The sequence below is a fragment of the Talpa europaea genome (genome assembly GCF_964194135.1).
Source record: "Talpa europaea genome assembly, chromosome: 8".
In the NCBI taxonomy this organism is placed as follows: Eukaryota; Metazoa; Chordata; class Mammalia; order Eulipotyphla; family Talpidae; genus Talpa; species Talpa europaea.
In genome coordinates this window covers 24,893,012-24,912,924 of record NC_140075.1, presented here as the reverse complement: position 1 = coordinate 24,912,924, position 19,913 = coordinate 24,893,012, and the positions used below count along the sequence as shown (strand labels likewise).

At 45.0% G+C, this 19,913-nt stretch overlaps 1 protein-coding gene across 2 annotated transcripts in view; it reads left to right on the top strand.

Moving 5' to 3' along the window:
- Positions 1 to 19,913, top strand: part of RYR3 (ryanodine receptor 3) — a gene marked incomplete at both ends in the record, with an annotated part of 506,236 nt that overhangs the window by 469,375 nt on the left and 16,948 nt on the right. For both annotated transcript variants that reach the window (XM_084241349.1, XM_084241348.1), the window contains 11 exons: positions 3,306 to 3,379; positions 4,058 to 4,153; positions 4,596 to 4,684; positions 5,977 to 6,105; positions 9,364 to 9,468; positions 11,152 to 11,233; positions 11,889 to 13,222; positions 13,673 to 13,731; positions 14,378 to 14,549; positions 15,655 to 15,741; positions 16,972 to 17,172. In XM_084241349.1, the coding sequence (XP_084097475.1) occupies positions 3,306 to 3,379; positions 4,058 to 4,153; positions 4,596 to 4,684; positions 5,977 to 6,105; positions 9,364 to 9,468; positions 11,152 to 11,233; positions 11,889 to 13,222; positions 13,673 to 13,731; positions 14,378 to 14,549; positions 15,655 to 15,741; positions 16,972 to 17,172 (2,428 nt within the window). The remainder of the gene's footprint in view (positions 1 to 3,305; positions 3,380 to 4,057; positions 4,154 to 4,595; positions 4,685 to 5,976; positions 6,106 to 9,363; positions 9,469 to 11,151; positions 11,234 to 11,888; positions 13,223 to 13,672; positions 13,732 to 14,377; positions 14,550 to 15,654; positions 15,742 to 16,971; positions 17,173 to 19,913) is intronic.

The window sequence follows — 19,913 nt, the reverse complement described above, 5'->3', positions numbered from 1 at the left end:
ATGGTCAACTAATCTTTGACAAAGGAGCAAAGAATATGCATTGGAGCAAAGAAAGTTTGTTCAATAAATGGTGCTGGGAAAACTGGGTCGCTACATGCAAAAGAATGAAGCTTGACCACCACCTCACACCATACACAAAAATCAACTCAAAATGGATTAAAGATCTAGACATAAGACCTGAAACCATAAAATATATAGAAGGAAATATAGGCGAAACACTACGTGATTTGCACATCAAAGACATCTTTACAGACACATCACCCAAAGCAGTGATAGTGAAGGCAAAGATAAACAGCTGGGACTACATCAAATTAAAGAGCTTCTGCACAGCAAAAGAGACAATAACAAAAACAAAGAGAAACCCCACCAACTGGGAGAACATTTTTGCACCCAACACTAATGATAAAGGACTGATCACAAAAATCTGCAAAGAGCTGATGAGACTCAACAACAACAAAGAAAATAATCCAGTCAAAAAATGGGCAGAAGAGCTAAAAAGAAACTTCTCTGAAGAGGAAATGCAAATGGCCAACAGGCATATGAAAAAATGTTCAACATCACTTGTCATCAGGGAAATGCAAATCAAAACTACCATGAGATACCATCTTACACCAGTGAGAATGGCATATATTAAAAAAACTAGCAACAACAAATGTTGGCGAGGGTGTGGAGAAAAAGGAACTCTTCTGCACTGTTGGTGGGAGTGCAAACTGGTCCAACCACTGTGGAAAGCTGTGTGGAGATTTCTGGACCTACTAAACATAGAGCTTCCATATGATCCAGCAATTCCACTCCTAGGTATTTACCCAAAGGACACAGAAACATCAATTCCAAAGAACACCTGCACCCCTATGTTTATAGCAGCACTGTTTACAATAGCTAAGCTTTGGAAACAACCCAAGTGCCCAAAAATAGATGACTGGATCAAGAGGATGTGGTCCATATACACCATGGAATATTACTCAGCATTCAAAAAAGATAAACACATGCAATTTGCAGCAACATGGATGGCGCTGGAAGGGATCATGCTCAGCGAAATAAGCCAAAAAGAAAAAGAAAAATACCGGATGGTCTCACTCATAGCAGGAATCTAGAAAACTTAAATAAGGGACCAGGAAAATGAATAACTACAAGAAAGTGAAAATCAAAATCAACAAAAAACTATGAACCAGAGACACTTTTAGGGGGGCGGGGGCGGGAGGGGAGGGATTGGGTTCAGAATGGGGGGGCTGCAATTGTATGGGGAATATAACAATAAAATTTATTTAAAAAAAAAAAAAGAAATAGGTGTTAGGGATGGAGTGAGGGTTAAAGTATCTGTTGCACAGATTCTCTTCTGAATCAGAATTGCTGCTTCAAAGCAGCTATGCCCAAATATCCTGTTTCCATATCATCCTCCCTCAACAGCAAAACTAAAACAGAAGGATAATTCTGTGTTACTGAGCAGGTCGTTTTACAATGGGATCTGAGAAAAACCAAGATGGCAATTGGAATTTTCATTGCTTTCTCTTTAAAAGCATCTAAACTGAAGAATGTATGTGACGCCTTACAAGATGGAGACAGGAGACAGACTCCTTACACAAAATGTGTAAAGGAAACTTTTTTCCCTTTGAGTACCCCTTTGCCCAGGGGTAAAAGGAGGATAAGGTTTACACTGTCATAAATAGACTCAGTCATTTGCTGCCTTAAAAGCTACAGTCCAGGGCCTCCCCTGGTGGCACAGAGGTTGAGCGCTGGGCTGCGAGGCTGCCCGCAGCCTCTGCAGCGCCGGTTCATTCCCCGGCCACCGGCAAGGGTCCCACCAAAAAAAAAAAAAAAAGCTACAGTCGGACTGAAAATGGAGTTTCCATATGATCCAGCAATTCCACTCCTAGATATCTACCCAAATGACACAGAAACAGTAATTCCAAAGGGCACCTGCACGCCTATGTTTATAGCAGCACAATTTACAATGGCTAAGCTATGGAAACAACCCAAATGCCCAAAAATAGATGACTGGATCAAGAAGATGTGGTACACATACACCATGGAATATTACTCAGCATTCAAAAAAGATAAACTCATGCCATTTGCAGCAACATGGATGGAACTGGAAGGGATCATGCTCAGCGAAATACGCCAGAAAGAAAAAGAAAAATATCAGATGGTTTCCCTTATAGGAGGAATGTAGAGGAATCCAATAAGGGATCAGGGAAAAAGATAACTATAATAAAGTAAAAACAAAATCAACAGGCAACCAGAGACCAGAAATATTCTGTAGGGGACAAGTAAGGAGAGAGATCAGGACAGGGGTGGAAAGAGCACAAGGGACTATGGTGATGGTGCACGGGTGAATTAATGGTGGGAATTTCACGGGAAATCATACGTTGTACAAAAATGAAGGTTGATGTAATATATATTTTTTAAAAAAACTACAGTCTTGTGAGTTCTTGTATTCCTAGTTCTGTGAAACCTTTCAAATTAGGGAAGGAGTTAGAATCTGAGAGAAACAGAATGAGCCCCATTTGGAAATAATATGATCTAACAGTTATCAAGCTTTATCATTATCAAGCTTTCTGGCTAAATAGGATTTGGAAGTGGCTGTGACAAGGAAGGTTGGGGGAACTGAGGATAAAATTGAAGTTCAGCTAGGTTCAGGATACCACTGTCTCTTGAAAAATTAATCTCAACTACTAACAGCTCCTGAATGATGCAAGAATCCTACAGGGATGGGCCTTCGAAATCCGCAAGTTTGTGTCTCTCTATCTGTATTCACCCTAAGCACTAAAGTCCATAATTCCTGTGATTCTCAAATAGAAAATTGTGGAATATAAACATTCATACAGTTTAAAGTCAATTTTCTCTTAAGAAATCTTAGGAAACAAATTATTCCTTTATTTGGGATTTTTTTATTAAATGTTTATTCATAAGAAAGGACTCAAATTGGACAATGACAGACACCTTAAGTGTTGGAGATGTCTCTGCATTCCCGTGACAGGTTGTGGGCTTTTGGCTCCATGGACAATGCTTGGCACAAACCCAGGGGACCACTAGACTCAGCCACACTGTAATATGCTTCCATTTATGATAGGCAAGAACAAGATATTCTTAGTCATTGGCTGCACTTTTTATATTAATTTTTTTTATTTTTCACATCATTGTTCATTTTTAAATAATATTTGCTTCCTCCCACCCCCTCAGGTGTAGTCCCCATAGAGTTTCCTTCACCAATGCACCCGTGCACCATCATTGGCTGCACTGATGCGAGAGATCCACTTCCCCATTGTGTGTAGCCCTGAATTCTCTTTTCTTTCATCTGTTACAAGTGTCCTTGACCTGAATGCATTTGAGAGACAGAATAAAGCTGAAGGCCTGGGGATGGTTACTGAAGAAGGAACACGTAAGTAACTCATATCTGTGAAGGCCATTTTCTTCCTGATGAAAATATTAACTATTTCAAGTTAGAGCCCCTGCTCACTGCTTGTGAACCTGCAAGGACTTGTTCCATTTGAGAAAAATCTTCCCATCCTTAGCTTTGATAGAATCAGACATATTTGTCAAGCTGGTTTCTACTAAAGAGAATTTGTCGTGGTGTTTATGACTTTCTTAATTTGTATTTTTCTGTTTTGTTTTTTTTTTTTTTTTTTTTTTAATCACCAGTCATTGTTCGTGAGCGTGGTAAGTTTGAGTCTCTGGCCTGAGTTGTCTGCCATATGTGTGAATCCTAAGGGATATCATTTAATTGCCTCAGTGCCAACTTATTTTAGGCCTGGTGGTTGCATGTCAAGTTTAACTCAACAGTGGGTGCTTAATTAAAGACGTGTCTTCCATCGATAAAGCATGGGTCAGAGACTGTGAATCTTTAGACTAGTTGTTTGCCTTACAAATGCATCGTGGGGCTGATGATTTCAGCTTTGTTGGCCACCGTGCCCTGCAGGCTCAGTTCCCTTCGCTCGGGTGTGTCACCTTCCATCCAGTTCCCTTTCCACACGGCCCTGACAAAAGCTCTCTGAGCATTTTTGCCGTCACTTGCATTGGAAGGTGTTTTATGTTGAAAAGCAAAACAGGTGCTCACCAGCCTTCTGTTTTCAAGGTGAAAAAGTCCTCCAGAATGACGAGTTTACCCGCGATCTCTTTCGATTTCTACAGTTACTTTGTGAAGGACATAACAGCGGTAAGTGGAACAGATTGATTTGTTCAGAGAAAACAACATTCAGGTGCACAATTATGGTCCATTTCAGGATGTCACATTTAATACAACCAGTTGCTGACTCAAGGACAACAGTTAATCCATTCCTCAATAAGAAACCCCGCATAGAAGTTCTTGAAGTTCTTGGCTAATGTTAGTCAGTGCCACTCAGGCTAAACTGCTTCCAGAATCTTCAGATGGGGAATCTGAACCCTACATATTCTGTCAAGTCCCTCAGGACTCTTTCAGTCTAGTATCTGTGTCACCAGGAAGGGAGGGGAGAGGGAAGAGTTCTGTTGGGACCCAAGCCTCCCGGTGCCCTTATAAGGCTTTTCACATAAATTGTCTCCTCTAAGTTTCCCTGAGAGTGCATGTCCCACTCCTGGGTGTGACAAGGACGGGCTCTGACCCCGCCTGGTGTTCTTAGACTTTCAGAACTTCCTGCGGACTCAGATGGGCAACACCACCACCGTGAATGTCATCATCAATACTGTGGACTACCTCCTGCGTCTGCAGGTGAGCAGGGAGGGTGATGCCTGGGGCACATCACACACGTACTTTCTTTTCAAAAAAAAAATAAATATAAGATTTATTTATGCATAAAAGAACTAGGGTACAGGCCAGAGGTGCAGGGGTGAGAGGATTCACCAGAGACAGTGGGGAGCAGGATAGGCGAATTTACTGAAACACACTGCTGAGGGGAGCAGTGGGTGAGTCAGGAGAGGTCTGCTGCACCATGTGGGTTGCTTCCTGTCTAGGGATCGAACTCATGCTGCAGAGGCTTCAGGATAGCTTCACAGTGCTGTGCTTACCCCCTTGCACCACCATACACGTACTTTCAGGAGCCAAAGTCCGCTGAACAGGATCCACCTTAGTGCCCGCGTGGAAGGTATCCTGTCTATGTGTATGTCACACACTGACAGGAGCCAAATACCTAAAAAATGTGTTTGAAGACTGGAGTCGGGGGAGGGGAGAAACTAAATAACCAAATCCTCTATTACAATATGCTGCTTCCCTTTAGTTTTGCCAGTGAAAATCCAGCCACAATGGCTCACAGTATAAAACAACCTGTGAATGACAACAGCTTTTTCATTGGGAAAAAGAGGTACAGAAAATGGTGGGAATAAGTTCTCAAATTCTTAGTGAGAAAAGCCACTTGGATTAATTGTTTGAGGAAAATCCAGATAACATCGGGAAAAATCTGTATAAATATTTTTCAAAAGGATTCTCATTTTTTTTTATTAAATGCATTTTCTTATATCAGTGTTCATTTTGGTACAGTATTTAATTTCTCCCCTTAGGTGGAATCACCCTAGTTCTCCCACTAAAAAAGGGTTCTCTTTGCTGAATCCTTAACTCGGCTCTGCCAAATACCAGTTGGTGACGTGGAGTGATCGATTTAACTCCCTGTGCTCCAGTTTCTCCTGTATGAAATGGGTGGTGCCTATCTCTCCATAAAGACGGAGAGGTTTGATATATGTCATGTGCTCAGAATGTGCTGCTTTGATGGTGATTATTTACATGATAATCACTGTTACCTTTCATGTGCACTTTTCATTGTAAATAAATCGTCCTATATCATAGTCGCCCAGGCCCAGCTGAACATCATCCTCACTCCTTTCTGTTCTTTCCTGCAGTGGGGTATCTGTCTTAAAAGATGCTAGGGGTCAGACATTCCAGTGCTGCTTCATAGAGCCCCAGGCGCCTGTCATAAAGAGGAGGCCATAGAAATGTAGGATTCACTTGAGCTCTTCTTGAACATGGGTCTGAAGTCTGAGAAATACTAAATTCTACTTGTTTGCTTTTAGGAATCAATCAGTGATTTCTACTGGTATTATTCAGGGAAGGACATCATTGATGAATCTGGACAGCACAATTTTTCCAAAGCCCTGGCAGTCACCAAGCAGATTTTCAATTCTCTTACAGAATACATCCAGGTACGTGCTACAGAATGCATGCTTGAAGACAGAGAACATTTTTGATATTCCCATATTCTCTATTCCCCTCAGAATAGTTGAGTGAACATATGGACTGTGCATTCAGTGCTAACACTGACTAATATTTCTTGAAAGATATTTATTTGTGTAGAAGAACTGGGGTGTAGGTCAGAGATGTGGGGGGGTAAGAGGATCAACAAAGACAGTGGGAAGCAGAACAGGTAGATTTACTGACATAACACTGCTAAGAGGAACAATGCGAGAGACAGGAGAGGTCTACTGTGCTATGTGCATTAGCTCTTCGGTCAGGCATCAAACTCAGGGTATAGTGGTGATAGCACTGAGACTTAACCCCTAGGCCACCAGGGAGGTCCCATATATTTTTTATTTATAAAGAGGAACCGATAGTACCTACACTCTGTGAATAGCTGTAGTTAATGGTCCCTCACTGTGACCTGCTCATGATGTAGTCACACTTCATTTGCTCTTGTTACATTTTGCTTCCCCTTATAGACTGATAACTTTGCAGAAAGAAAGTTTCTTAATTTTTAAATTCTTCATGGCACATCATAGGTGTTCAGTAAGCTTAGAGAATGGAGTTTGTAGATGACAGAGTGAAAGAATAAAAGCATAGATGATACTATCTCGAATCTGGAGATTAAAAACAGAGTTCACGAGATCTCAGGAATAAACTTACAGAAAAGGCTACTTCAGAAGTATGTACACAATGCACAACAATGGTGGTCAAATCTGCAAGTGAATTTCAGGTCAAATATCTAGATCTTGGGCCATTCATTGTTCATAATATCCTATGTTCATTCTCTGCAGTGCTTTAACTACTGTGAAAAGAAGTAGAGGATGTATGCAGACACAGTTTGCTATAAAATCAGTAGCCATATCATAGTTCTTTTTTAAAATTTATTTATAATGTTTGCTTTTTCATCTCAGGCATGGTCCCCATAAAATTCCCATCACCAGTTCATCTGTGCACCATCATCAAAGTCCCTTGTGCTCTTCCCTCCCCTGTTTTGATCCCTCTCCCTGCCGAATGTCTCTGATTTATAGTTGCCTGTTAATTTTATTTTTTTCCTGATCCCTTATTTGGCTCCCCTATATTCCTCCTGTAAGTGAAACCATCCGATATTTTTCTTTTCCCTTCTGGCTTATTTCACTGAGCATACTCCCTTCCAGCTCCATCCATGTTGCTGCAAATGGCATGAGTTTATCTTTTTGATTGCTGAGTAGTATTCCATTGTGTATATGTACCACATCTTCTTGATCCAGTCATCTAAAATGCAAACTGGGACCTCCCCTGGTGGTGCAGCGGTTGAGCGCTGGGCTGCGAAGCTGCCAGCAGCCTCTGCAGTGCCGGTTGGGTCCCCGGCCACCGGGCGAGGGTCCCACATGGCGCGACAGACCTCTCCTGCCACGCCCGCTGCTCCCCTCAGCAGTGTACTTTGTCAGTCTGCCTGCTCTGCTCCCCGCTCTGGCTCTGGTGAATTCTCTCACCCTCCCGCGCTTCTGACTGCACCCAGTGCTTGTATAAATGAATAAATAAATAAAATAAATCTTAAAAAATATATAAAAAAAAAATAAAATGCAAACTGATCCAACCACTATGAAAAGCTGTATGGAGGTTCCTCAAACTTCTAAGAATGGAGCTACCATATGACCCAGCAATTCTACTCCTAGGGATCTAAAGAACACAAAAACATTTATTCAGAAGGATACCTGCACCCCTATGTTTATTGCAGCACTATTTACAATAGATAAGATATAGAAACAACCCAAAGTCCCTCTTTTAAGAGCCATATGATCATGCAACTGACACCCTCAGGCCACACTTACTAAAATAAGCATAAAATTAATGCTATTAACTTGAAAGGGAGAGATCGAGCTTTGTCACTCAAAGATTGTTAAAACATTGGATAAACCTAGGAGCAGGTGACTGACTGGAAGAAATCCTAGATCATTGAACAGATTTGGCAAGCATCTGATTTGTTTTCTGCACAAACCTTTATCTTCAGAATTTCCTGTGGAGCACTCTTACACCAAAAGTCAAGCAGAAGCTTATTTTTGTTGAATGTGAGTTCGTTTCGACAACAGACTTTGTTCCAAAAAGAATTTAGAGGTTTCTAGGGAATAGACATCCAGGTGCTAGTTTTCCTCCTCACCTCTACCCAGGGAATTCTCTCCAGGCTTTCACTAGTTAAGATATCTATTTAAAATTGTGTCAGAATTCTTTTTGGAAATTTCTTATTGAAGAATAATTTGGTGTTGGATTACAGGGTAGAAAACATGAAAGCTATATGGAAGAGTTAAAGATAAATGTTAGTTCAGTAGTGCTCTTCAAGAATTGGAATGGTAATTAGCATAGAAAATGCAAACTGGTACTTGTTATTCCTCTGAGTTTGATTTCCAGAAAAGCTGGATGGTATTAAACCTAAAGTTCAGGTTAACAATAAGAACATAATTAACAAAAAAGAAAAAAATCCTAAGAGTAATTCAACACTAGCAATTTATTCCAACTTTTTCACTGAGCACAGCCATGTGGTCATAACCTTGTGCGTACAGCTCTGCCTGAGACACTAGGGTCTAGTCTTCAGCATGTGCTCCACGGAACCCACTCTCCGACCAAAATGTGGGTGAGACTGGGCTGGAGTGCCCTTTAATCCTGTTTCAACCAGAGCACTTCATGATTTGAAAAAAATGTTCTTCAGTGCAAGGTTTTACTTGAAGAATGCATCTCAGGCTAAAAGAAAAACTTGGAAAATCAGCAGACTGAAATCCCTGGTGGCTTGGGTTTTTTTTAATAAATTAATTTATTTATACAAGCACTGGGTACAATCAGAAGCGCAGGAGGGTGATAGAATTCACCAGAGCCAGAGCGGGGAACAGAACAGGCAGACTGACAAAGTACACTGCTGAGGGGAGCAGCGGTCACAGCAGGAGAGGTCTGCGCTCCATGTGGGACCCTCGCCGGGGCCGGGAATCGAACTGGTGCTGCAGAGGCTGCGGGCAGCTTCGCAGCCCAGCGCTCAACCGCTGCGCCACCAGGGGAGGCCCTCCCTGGTGGTTTTTCCTAGACACTGGGTTTTAAGATTGGAGGTAGGGGAACTAATACCCTAGGAAAATATGTATGTGACGTTTGGAAGAAGCTGTCTGCTTCTAATAAGCGGGTGTCAGATGCCCACCCTGGGGCAAGCTCCAGACCAGCTCACGGGGTGTAAGTGAAATAAGGATGTCCTCTTTCCCTAGGGCCCTTGCATTGGAAACCAGCAGAGCCTGGCGCACAGCAGGCTGTGGGACGCGGTGGTCGGCTTCCTCCACGTCTTTGCTAACATGCAGATGAAACTCTCCCAGGTACTGTGGCCCGTTCCCCAACATGTCGTTGGTGTGAAATGCTCAGCCAGCCCCCTCCCCTTGGTATACCCATTTCAGATGTGACTGCTTGATCAAATGGCTGGAAAAGTTGTGAGGATGAGGTCTCATTTTTACAACAGAGGGCCTAAATGGGGGACAGGACTGAATGGCTCCAGGGGTCCCAGAAAGGCTTTTGCATGGATGCAGCTTCCTCCTTCGTGTCCCACCAACCTATCCTTTCCATAATTGCCTCAACACTTGCTTGTGGTGGTGGTAATCCTTTTTGCTTCCTCGTCACTGTTCTGTCGGTTTCCAAACACTGTCTACAGCCCTGATGTGTGCAATGTCTGCATGTCTCTGTAACCCACACGTCCCCTTTCTCATACCTCTGCTTCCTCCCTCTCCCGGACTCTGCCTTTCCTTTTCACTCCCCATCTCTCTGGCAAGACGAATCGGAATCGCTCAGAGCATTTATTACGAACAAATAAATGTAGCGTATGGTAGTCAATTGCCTCTCTCCATGACAACCCATGGGGGAGAAATTCAGGATGTATTTCAGACTGATGAGAGTAACATTTGCAGTATTAATTTAAATAATGTGTCTCTAAAATTTTTAAGGCTGTCACATCTGCCTCCTCTCTTCTGGAATGTGCTACTGAACCCTTTCGTTTTTCCCCTTTTGACTCTGGCCTAATGGGAGAGAGAGCTGCTAATTTGGCAGGAACATGTCCACTCCTCTGTCAGCCCAGCAGGGCGGTGTGGTGCGGAGGCCCCGGAGACCAGAGCCTCTCCCGGCCACCTCCTCACTGGTGACTTTCAGGAAGTCACTCTCCCTTTCTGGTTTTGAGTTTCATCATCTATAAAATACTGGGGCTTAGAAAAGATGATCTCTGAGGCCTCATCCAGCTCTAATAGTCTACACTGCTATGATATTTTATGTACAGCTGTGACAAAAACCAAAGGTGGGGAAAATCCCTCTGAAATTTGAAGGGCTACGCAAAGAACTACATTTGTGAGAGAGTGCAAAAGCATGGCCCGCAATGCATTTTTTTTTTTTTTTACTCGCACCCTCATACTGGATGTAGGTACAAAACACAGAGCTCACTTTGGCAGTGCCCTGTCTGCAATGCCGAAACTGAAACCAAACAGACTAGTCTCAAAACCATCTGGAGGAAATAGCCTCTGTTATGTAACATTTTAAGGGACCAGTGGCACCCCAATCACCACCAACTAGAATCAGGAGAACCTAGATTATTCCAGAAAGAAAGGAGAACCCGCTCGGTGATTATTATAACTTTGACAACTTCATTGGCTTGCTATGGTATTCCCCCAAAGCTCACTGGTGACTCTCCAGTAGAAAACAGGACAACACAAACTACTCAAGATACCCAACAGCTCTGTGGTGGATGGGGTTGTTCAGTAGTTTGGACAACAGCCGCTGTGTCTGCCACATTGCTCCGATGAAAGGAAGCTGCGGAGGAGCCCTGTGGATGAGTCCGCTGCAGCGAACCTCCCGGGCCACCAGCAGCGATGAGACACCTGCCTCCCCAATGAGAAGGGAGCTCATTCCGGAGACTGATGCAGCCTTCGCCTAACCTTTCCAGAGCAGGCTCTTCTTGCTCGCTGCCCTGTACTTTGCTGAGGTGTCAGATAGCTCAGGGGTATCTCCTGTTTCTGTTCTAGGATTCCAGTCAGATCGAGCTGCTGAAGGAACTCTTGGATCTCCTTCAGGACATGGTGGTGATGCTTCTGTCCCTCCTGGAAGGTTGGGCTGTTTGGTATAACTAGGCATTCACACAACTGTAATCGGTCCAAGCACTAACCATACTAACCATGCAGATGATCCTTCTGGCACATCATGGATGCCGTATGACATGGGTTAGAGAACCAAATTTTTAGAGACAAAAAAATGAGTGAGGGGCACATGGTCTGATGGACAAAGCCTGAAACCAACTCATTTTATATCAATAGGAAAGCCAGAATGAACTGGGGAAAACCTCTAAGCTTTGCTCTTCCCTATCCTCTCCCTCTCCCCATTGCTTTTCAATACATCTGGCTGCCAGTGTGTATGCCAGCCATCTAGTTGGGCACCCTCGAGGTCTAAGGGGATAAGAGGGGCACCACTTATCCCTATGTGTCCCCCAGAATCTGATAACGAAACCACTTCCCAGGCCCCAGGCCAGATAAAGGGCGCTGGTGTGGCCAAACTCCTTCCCGTCGTTTCTCTCCCCCTTGGCTCCTAGTGGTGTAGTCTTTATGGCTTGCTGCTCCCTCCTACCCGTTTCCAAATCATCACAGTCAGAAAAAAAAAAGCTGACTGATTTGGCATATAGGTCTTCTAAAGATAGCCACCTGACCAGTGTCGTGATGGCTTGGGTTTATTTATTGTATTTGTATGTCTTTTTGAACCTGCCTCACAGGAAATGTGGTAAATGGAACTATTGGCAAGCAGATGGTTGACACCCTGGTAGAGTCATCTACCAATGTAGAAATGATCTTGAAATTCTTTGACATGTTCTTGAAACTTAAAGACTTAACCAGCTCAGACACCTTCAAGGAGTATGACCCAGATGGTAAAGGAATTATCTCCAAAAAAGAATTCCAGAAGGCCATGGAAGGGCAGAAACAGTACATACAGTCAGAGATTGATTTTCTCCTCTCGTGTGCGGAAGCTGATGAGAATGACATGTTTAATTACATGGATTTTGTAGACCGGTTCCATGAGCCAGCCAAGGACATAGGGTTTAATGTGGCCGTGTTGTTGACGAATCTTTCGGAACACATGCCGAATGACTCTCGCCTTAAGTGTCTGTTGGACCCAGCAGAAAGCGTGCTCAATTACTTTGAGCCGTACCTAGGACGCATTGAGATCATGGGCGGGGCCAAGAAAATCGAGCGTGTCTATTTTGAGATCAGTGAATCCAGCCGAACTCAATGGGAGAAGCCCCAGGTGAAGGAATCTAAGAGACAGTTCATCTTTGATGTCGTCAATGAAGGTGGAGAGCAAGAGAAGATGGAGCTGTTTGTGAACTTCTGCGAGGACACCATCTTCGAAATGCAGCTAGCATCGCAGATCTCTGAATCCGATTCAGCCGACAGGCCGGAGGAGGAGGAGAGGGAGGAAGATGAAGACCCTTCTTACACATTAGAACTGGAGGCTGAAGAGGAGGAAGACTCATCTTTTGAGCCGGTCTCTGCATTTGCCATGGCCTGTGCCTCCATGAAGAGAAATGTTGCCAACTTTCTGAAGAAGGCAACCCTGAAGAATCTCAGGAAGCAGTACCGGAAGGTGAAAAAGATGACTGTGAAGGAGCTGGTGAGGGTGTTCTTCTCTTTCTTCTGGATGTTGTTCGTGGGGCTTTTCCAGTTGTTCTTCACCATCTTGGGAGGAATCTTTCAGATCCTCTGGAGCACAGTGTTTGGAGGGGGCCTGGTAGAAGGGGCAAAGAACATCAGGGTGACCAAGATCCTGGGGGACATGCCTGACCCAACCCAATTTGGTATCCATGAGGATGCAGTGGAGGCTGAGAGAGCGGAAGTGACTGAGCCGGGTGTCACAACTGAACTGGTACACTTCATAAAGGGTGAGAAGGGAGATGCGGATGTTATGTCAGATCTCTTTGGATTCCACGCAAAGAAGGAAGGTGGCTTAAAACACGGGCCCGAAGTGGGTTTGGGTGACCTCTCAGAGATGATTGGCAAGGACGAACCCCCTACACTAGAGAGTACAGTGCAGAAGCAAAGGAAAGCACAGGTAAGCATAATTTACTTCTTACTGTCTTGCTTTAACCCTTGAAAGAGACTGGCCGCTGTATCTTGCCGTGTGTACTGAGCCCAGTCCCTCGGCCCCAGTAGTGTACTAGATACCAGCTCTTCTTCTGAGAGTTCCCCGATCCTGCAATTCCAGGTCTGCCGCGTCTGCGGAGATTGAGACTTAGGGAGTTGCCTCGGCATCTCATTGCCAAGTGGTCTCCAGTAGACACTGTGGAGTTCAAACATGATGGTCTGCGACCCTCACCTCGCCTTGACACGTTCCTTAGAAGGCTAGTTATGGAGCAGGTTCGTCCAGTGAACTAAACGCGTGGAAGGCCACGTATGGCACTTAAGGTCTTGTGACCCAGGAGAGGAAAATGGCCAGGGGCATGGCACAGCCCCATGAGCTTATTTATCCGCGGAGCCCTAACTGACTGTTATTTCTATCTAGGCGGCAGAGATGAAAGCAGCACATGAAGCTGAAGGAAGAGTTGAGTCTGAGAAGGCAGAGTAAGTTCTTGGTAACAGCTACTCTAATTGCCATGATGGCTACTTCCAGAGAGTGTCTACTCGTAGCATCTACTGTCCTATGTAAAGAGAAAACCTAGTTTCTATTACTAGAAGAAATAGATATTGTGCAAGACCCGGATACATTTTTGTTTGTTTGTTTGGTACCCCGGCTATCCAATAAACACATTCGGATAATCTTGTACACCCAACACCCACACTTAGCAACTTTGTACGACAGGGATGAGAAGGATAATATTATCTACTACATACCAGGCCCCATGCTCTGTTTTTATCTTTCATTTAGTTCCTCCCACATGCTTGCAAGAATAGGTACAATACCTGATTCCCACAAAAGCCTAGAAAATAAAGTACATGTTTTCTAAGAGGAAAAATGTTATTAAGCCTATTTTCAGGAGACTACAAATTTGCGTACTGACATACACCTATGACCGTGACTCATCAGACTGGTCGTAGTCCTCATTAAATACAAAGCTGACATCCAGGCAGTGTGGGGTGCTAAATACCTCAGGTTCCCACCTGCAAGAAATAAGTGATCTCCCGCCCCACTCAGCCCAGATTTCCTTTTAACTTAGTCTGGGCCACAAGCCCCTCTGTCCTCCTGTGCTGAGTGGGTCTGTTTCTCCAGCATGGAAGATGGGGAGAAGGAGGATACAGCCAAAGAGGAGGAGCAAGCCAAGGCTCTGTGGACAGACAAAGCAAAAAAGAAGAAACGGCGACATGGCCAGAAAATTGAGAAGCCTGAAGCTTTCATGGCCAATTTCTTTAAAGGACTGGAAATCTATCAGACCAAGTTACTGGTAAGTGCTCTCGCCCTGGCCCCTCTCTAAGCGCAGGCCTTGGGCCCAGCAGACCTCAGAGAAGTGGCCACTGAGTGTTTCACCATTTCATTGTTTATGCTTCCTCCTCTTTCTCATCTCTCTCCTCTTCTGGTTCATCTCTCTGTTCCTTTTGTGTTGGAGGAAATAAAAGGTAATAACCTGGTAAAAGTCAAGCACACCTGCTCCTCTGCCCAGGCCCCTGGCCTGTACTCTCTTCAGGAAAGCAGGAACCGCTCTTTCTAGCTGGTTCTTTATATGCATGATGGGGACACTTAACCCGGCCCCAAAGCTCAGTCGTAGTTTGATCATGTGGGGCGCAGGAAGAGTATGCCTTTATTAGCTGAGGTTCCCACACTGGTACTCCAAGGCTGCTTTATTGCACAGGCACTCCGCCCTTAGCACAGCTTCTAACATTCTTTCTCTGATAAATTGCCCACTGAGGACCAGTTGCTGACAGCCAAGCCCATAACTTCCCCAGCTTCACTGATGAGAGGGATTGAGAATTTAACCCAAGCAGCTGCCGTCCTACTGCAGTCCTCGAGTGTGGACTTTTCCAGGGAGGGTGAGAATGACAATGGGTGCCCACCGAGAGGGGAGAACAGAGAGCAGAGGCTCCTGGGCCGTGGCTTAGAAAGGGCGTAAAGCCGGCAGTCGGCCTGCTCCAGACTGCGAGCGTCAGGGTTAGTGGTGGGCCGAGATCACTCAGCTTCCAAATAGACAACCTCCTTCGTGGAGTGCTCACGTGTGTGCGCGCATGCACACACACACACACACACGCACACACGCAGCACTTCCACAGCAGAATGTCCGTCTCTGCCAGGAGCACATTTAACACTTGGTTCCCTGTGTGCTAAGTCAGAACGGGGGTCCTCTGAGTATCATTCAAAGCAATTTATTAAAAATCAACTTTTCAGATTCCCCCCAGCTACGTCTTGAGAAGGCCAGGAAGAGTGGTTGCCAACGAGTAACTCGTCGTTGGAAAAAGCCGTGTCTGAACTTGTAATGAGAAAAGACCTGTGCGAGCGAGGGCGGGTCTCTTTTCCCCTCAAAGCTCTCCTACTTCTGCCTGTCCTTTTCTTTGCAGCATTACCTGGCCAGGAATTTCTACAACCTGAGGTTCCTTGCTCTGTTTGTAGCCTTCGCTATCAACTTCATCCTGCTCTTTTACAAGGTGATAACTCATTCAGGGGCTATTTGCGAACTATGATACTTTGAAAACTGTAACTCGAGTTATGCTCTTGACTTCAACAAAAATTCTAACACCTAAAGAGAACACTGTCTTCAGCTAGGGGAAGTATGGAGAGACTGCCTGCTAGGGAAGCCAGCTAGGGCGCTATTTCAGTCATTCAGGTTGGTTCTAGTCGATACTTAGAGATACTCTAGATTCTTGCTACCCTCTATTCTAGGAACTACTATGTATTTCAAAATGCATAACAAAACCCTTCTTTCCTTAAGGAGTAAGGTAACAGAGCCATCATATGTTGGCCATCATATGTTGGTAACAGGGCCATCATATGGCCCATGTGTTACAACCATTATGAAGGAAGAATTAACAGGGTTGCTTTCTGGATATAAGAGAGGGACTAATCAAAACTATGGAAGATTTTGAACTTTTGTAAGTGGGTCTTGTATACTGTTGGCACATAATAAATGCTAGTGGAGTGAATTAATGAATGGTAGGTCCTGGGTTCTTTACATAGTCCTTAACTGGCTCTTCTACCACTTGCCTCTCTCCGTTCCTATTTAAACCCACCAATCTAATCTTGTTAAAGGTTCTTTCACGCACCTCAAGCTTCCACCCAGCAAACTAATTGCTGTGTATTCCCCGTAGAAGAAAAAAGGGGACTCTCTAGAGTGTGGCAAAGCTTGCGTTTAAATCTCCTAAGGTTGAGATGATTGCAGACAACATCCATCCGGGCGGAGATATCCAGCAGACAGTCGGAGCTGCAGGATGTGTCTGGAAAGCGTTGACTGGGGAGTCATCTGTGTAAGAATGGCAGTTGAGGACTTGAGTGCTCATGGCATCTCAGAAAGAATGGAAGAGTGTGCGTGTGCATATGCATGTGCACATGCGTGGGGGCACCTGCACATGTATGTGTGGCACACTCAAACCACAGCACTGCAGAGCCTCCCACCGGGAGCATAGGGATATAGTGTCTCTAGCAAAACTTCCCTCATTTTGATTTTTTGGGGGCTTTTTGTTTTGTCTCTTATAAATTATGTTCGCATTTACTAGCGATACCAGGGCTTCTTAGCAGTAAGTTATCCCAAAATGTCCTTTGTTCAGCTAGTCATGCCATGTCACTGTTTGCACAGCATGTTAGCAGCTTAGCACATGTGGGGAGAGCCCGGTGGCAGAGGCTCCTTCTGATGTCTTAGGAGAGTGTGTGTCTCGGCCCAGGTGACTGAAGAACCTTTAGAAGAAGAGACAGAGGACGTTGCAAACCTGTGGAATTCCTTTAATGAGGAGGAAGAGGAAGAGGCCATGGTGTTCTTCGTCCTGCAGGAGAGCACAGGCTACATGGCACCAGCCTTGCGGGCCCTGGCCATCATCCACACCGTCATCTCGCTCGTCTGCGTGGTGGGCTATTACTGCCTGAAGGTGAGTAGCTGGCCACGGAGTCTAACCCAGCTCCTTGAGAAAGAAACATCATGTTTTGAACACAGCCAACCCTTCGTTCACTAGGATTTTGCTGGTAGAATAAAGTTCCTGGAGCACAGCCTGGGCCTCACCTGGTTGCTGATTAGAACCACAGAATCTTGATCCATCTTGGCCTTTTTTTTTTTTTTAATTTATACAAGCACTGGATACAGTCAGAAGTGTGGGAGGGTGAGCGAATTCACCAGAGCCAGAGCAGGGAACAGAATAGGCAGACTGACGAAGTACACTGCTGAGGGGAGCAGCGGGCGGCACTCAACCGCTGCACCACTGGGGAGGCCCCATCTTGGCCTTTTAAAGCAGATCTACAGTGCGGCATGCTCCCCGGTGATGTGCAGGCACGCGCTGGCTTGAGAAGTCTTGCTTTAGGTGTCCCATCTAATAAACCCCACGCGGCATCAGTAATGAGAGGAGCTTCTGATCTTTTGAATCTATGTTGAAATTTTTATAAAGGTGCTTTTCCCCTTTCAAAAGTTACTGGATTTTAACTGTTCGTGTTATCAGAAGTAAACCTGAGGTGCTGTTGCAGTTACCTGCTGTAGCATAAATCACTCCAAAGCTTAGTAGCTTAAAGTGCTGTTTTATCTCTGCTTCTGTGATCTGACTGGGGACCCTGGAGCAGTTCCCCAGTTCTGAGATGCTTGCATCAGCAATCTTCTGGGAGCTAGAATGTGCTAGCCTGTCCACGATGGTGCGCTCGTGGCTGGCATATTAACAAGGGGGCAGCTGGGGCAGCTGGGTCCTCCCTCCTACTTCATTCTTCCTCTTACTTATTCTCTCTCTCTCTGCTCCCCCCAGCACAGCATCCCCCTTTCTGTGTGGCCTCTCCACATGGTGCCTCCGGCAGGACAGCAGGACTGCCTGCATGTGACGGCTTGGGATATCCAAAAAAGAGCACGGAAGTTTCAGGCTGCCAGCAGCCCTTCTTTAAGCTTAGACCCAGAACTGGCACTGTCATCTCCATGGCATTCTGTTGGTTCAAGCAAGTCGCTGCTGCACAGGGCACTGCGTTAAGGGCATGAGTACTAGGAGATGCGGTTCTTTGGGGCCATGTCCCAGCACTACTACAGGGACATCCTTCTTCAGTCATTCTGCTTTGGTGTTCTAAGGCCAGCTCTGTTTCCATTGTATCATAATTTTTTTTTTCCATTACGTTTTTCCCTCTCAAGCAGCATGTCTCCTTGGCTATATAGTAAGCCAGCCTCCGCCTGGGAAGAGCCCAGAAAATAGATTCCTACGTTTCCCTCTCTTCCCCCATGAACAAAGTCCAGTGGTGCTGCTGAACTTACCATGTGCCCTGAACCACACAAGGACTCCATCACGATGATGAAAGAGCAGATTTGGAACCAGGCTGCCTGGGGTGAACTCACAACTCTGCCATGTAACCTCCCCAATTCTTGTTTTCTCTTCTGTGAAAGAGTATCATGGTAATACCACCAGCCCCTAAAAGCTGCTGGAAATTTTAATTAAGATGTGTAAAAGTTCTCAGAACATCAGGTGTAGTAAAGGCTAGAGTAGCTAACAGTTACTCTTCCTTCATTCACTGTCCTAGAACTCAGCCTGCAGGAGGGGGTAGAGACAGAGTGATGACACCAAGCCAGAGAGAGACACTATCTAGGGAACAAAAATGTGGAAGTTCTACTTATAAAGGAATACTCTCCTCAAAGAGTAAGTGGAAATGCTTCAAATCCCAGCCAACAGTACTGCTCTAAAACTTGATATTCTTATTGTCCAGAGTCCTTTCAAAACACAGCAGACTTTAGGCAGGGAAGTTTTGTCTTGCTTCCCCTCCCACACCATCCATTAACTAATGGCGGCCATTGATTTCTCACAGTGTGCCGTGCCTATATTTCAGCCTTTTATTTTCTCTGTTCCTTCATTGTTTTAAAGCAAAAAAGTCTAGAGGTAACTCTTTACAGAGCATTTGCTAAATTCTGTCCTTTTGTCTTGGACATAAAGGAACAGTCTGGGGCATATGGATAGTATAAGGTTCGAGAGAGTTACTGGAAGAAACAGTTTGGAGATGCAGGTTTCAGGGATGATTCCAAGTAAGCGGTGTCTTCCAGCTGAATGAGAAACCCTGGCTCTGTCTAAATTAAGCTTCTTCGGCTATTTCTGTAACCAGGCAGAGAGTCTAAAAACTGTCACCAGGTCAGAACCGCTCTTGGTGGTTCTGGATCCAGCCACCATGAACGCAAACAAAATGCAAACAAAATGCTGCAGCAAAATATATAAATGAATGTATTCATGAAGGTAATGAAGGTATTCTAACCAACAGGATAGAGGGAGAGGGGGAAGTTCAGTGACCAACGGATGATGATGTGAGATGGAGTTGTAGCTGCAGGAGATGCCAGGGTCGGGCAGAGGCCCACACCTGCAGTCAGGTGCTCGCCCCACTTTACCCCCATGCACTGGTGGGTGGGGCATAAAGGCCACCCAGACACTGGTCAGTAGGGTGGCTGCTTCTACAGCAGATCCATCTACGAAAAAAAGTGAGCCCATGTGCCTGGTTCCTTCTAAAAGGCTCCCCCAAAAAATGGCCATCTAGCTCTACCCCTCGTTTCTAGCAGCAACCCTGCTCCTGAAGTCCAGGTCACGGCATACGGGAAGTTGTATTCCAAGGCACTTGAGCTCTCACTGGGGTGCAGTTTGTTCAGGACATCATTCACCGGTGTGGGGTTTGC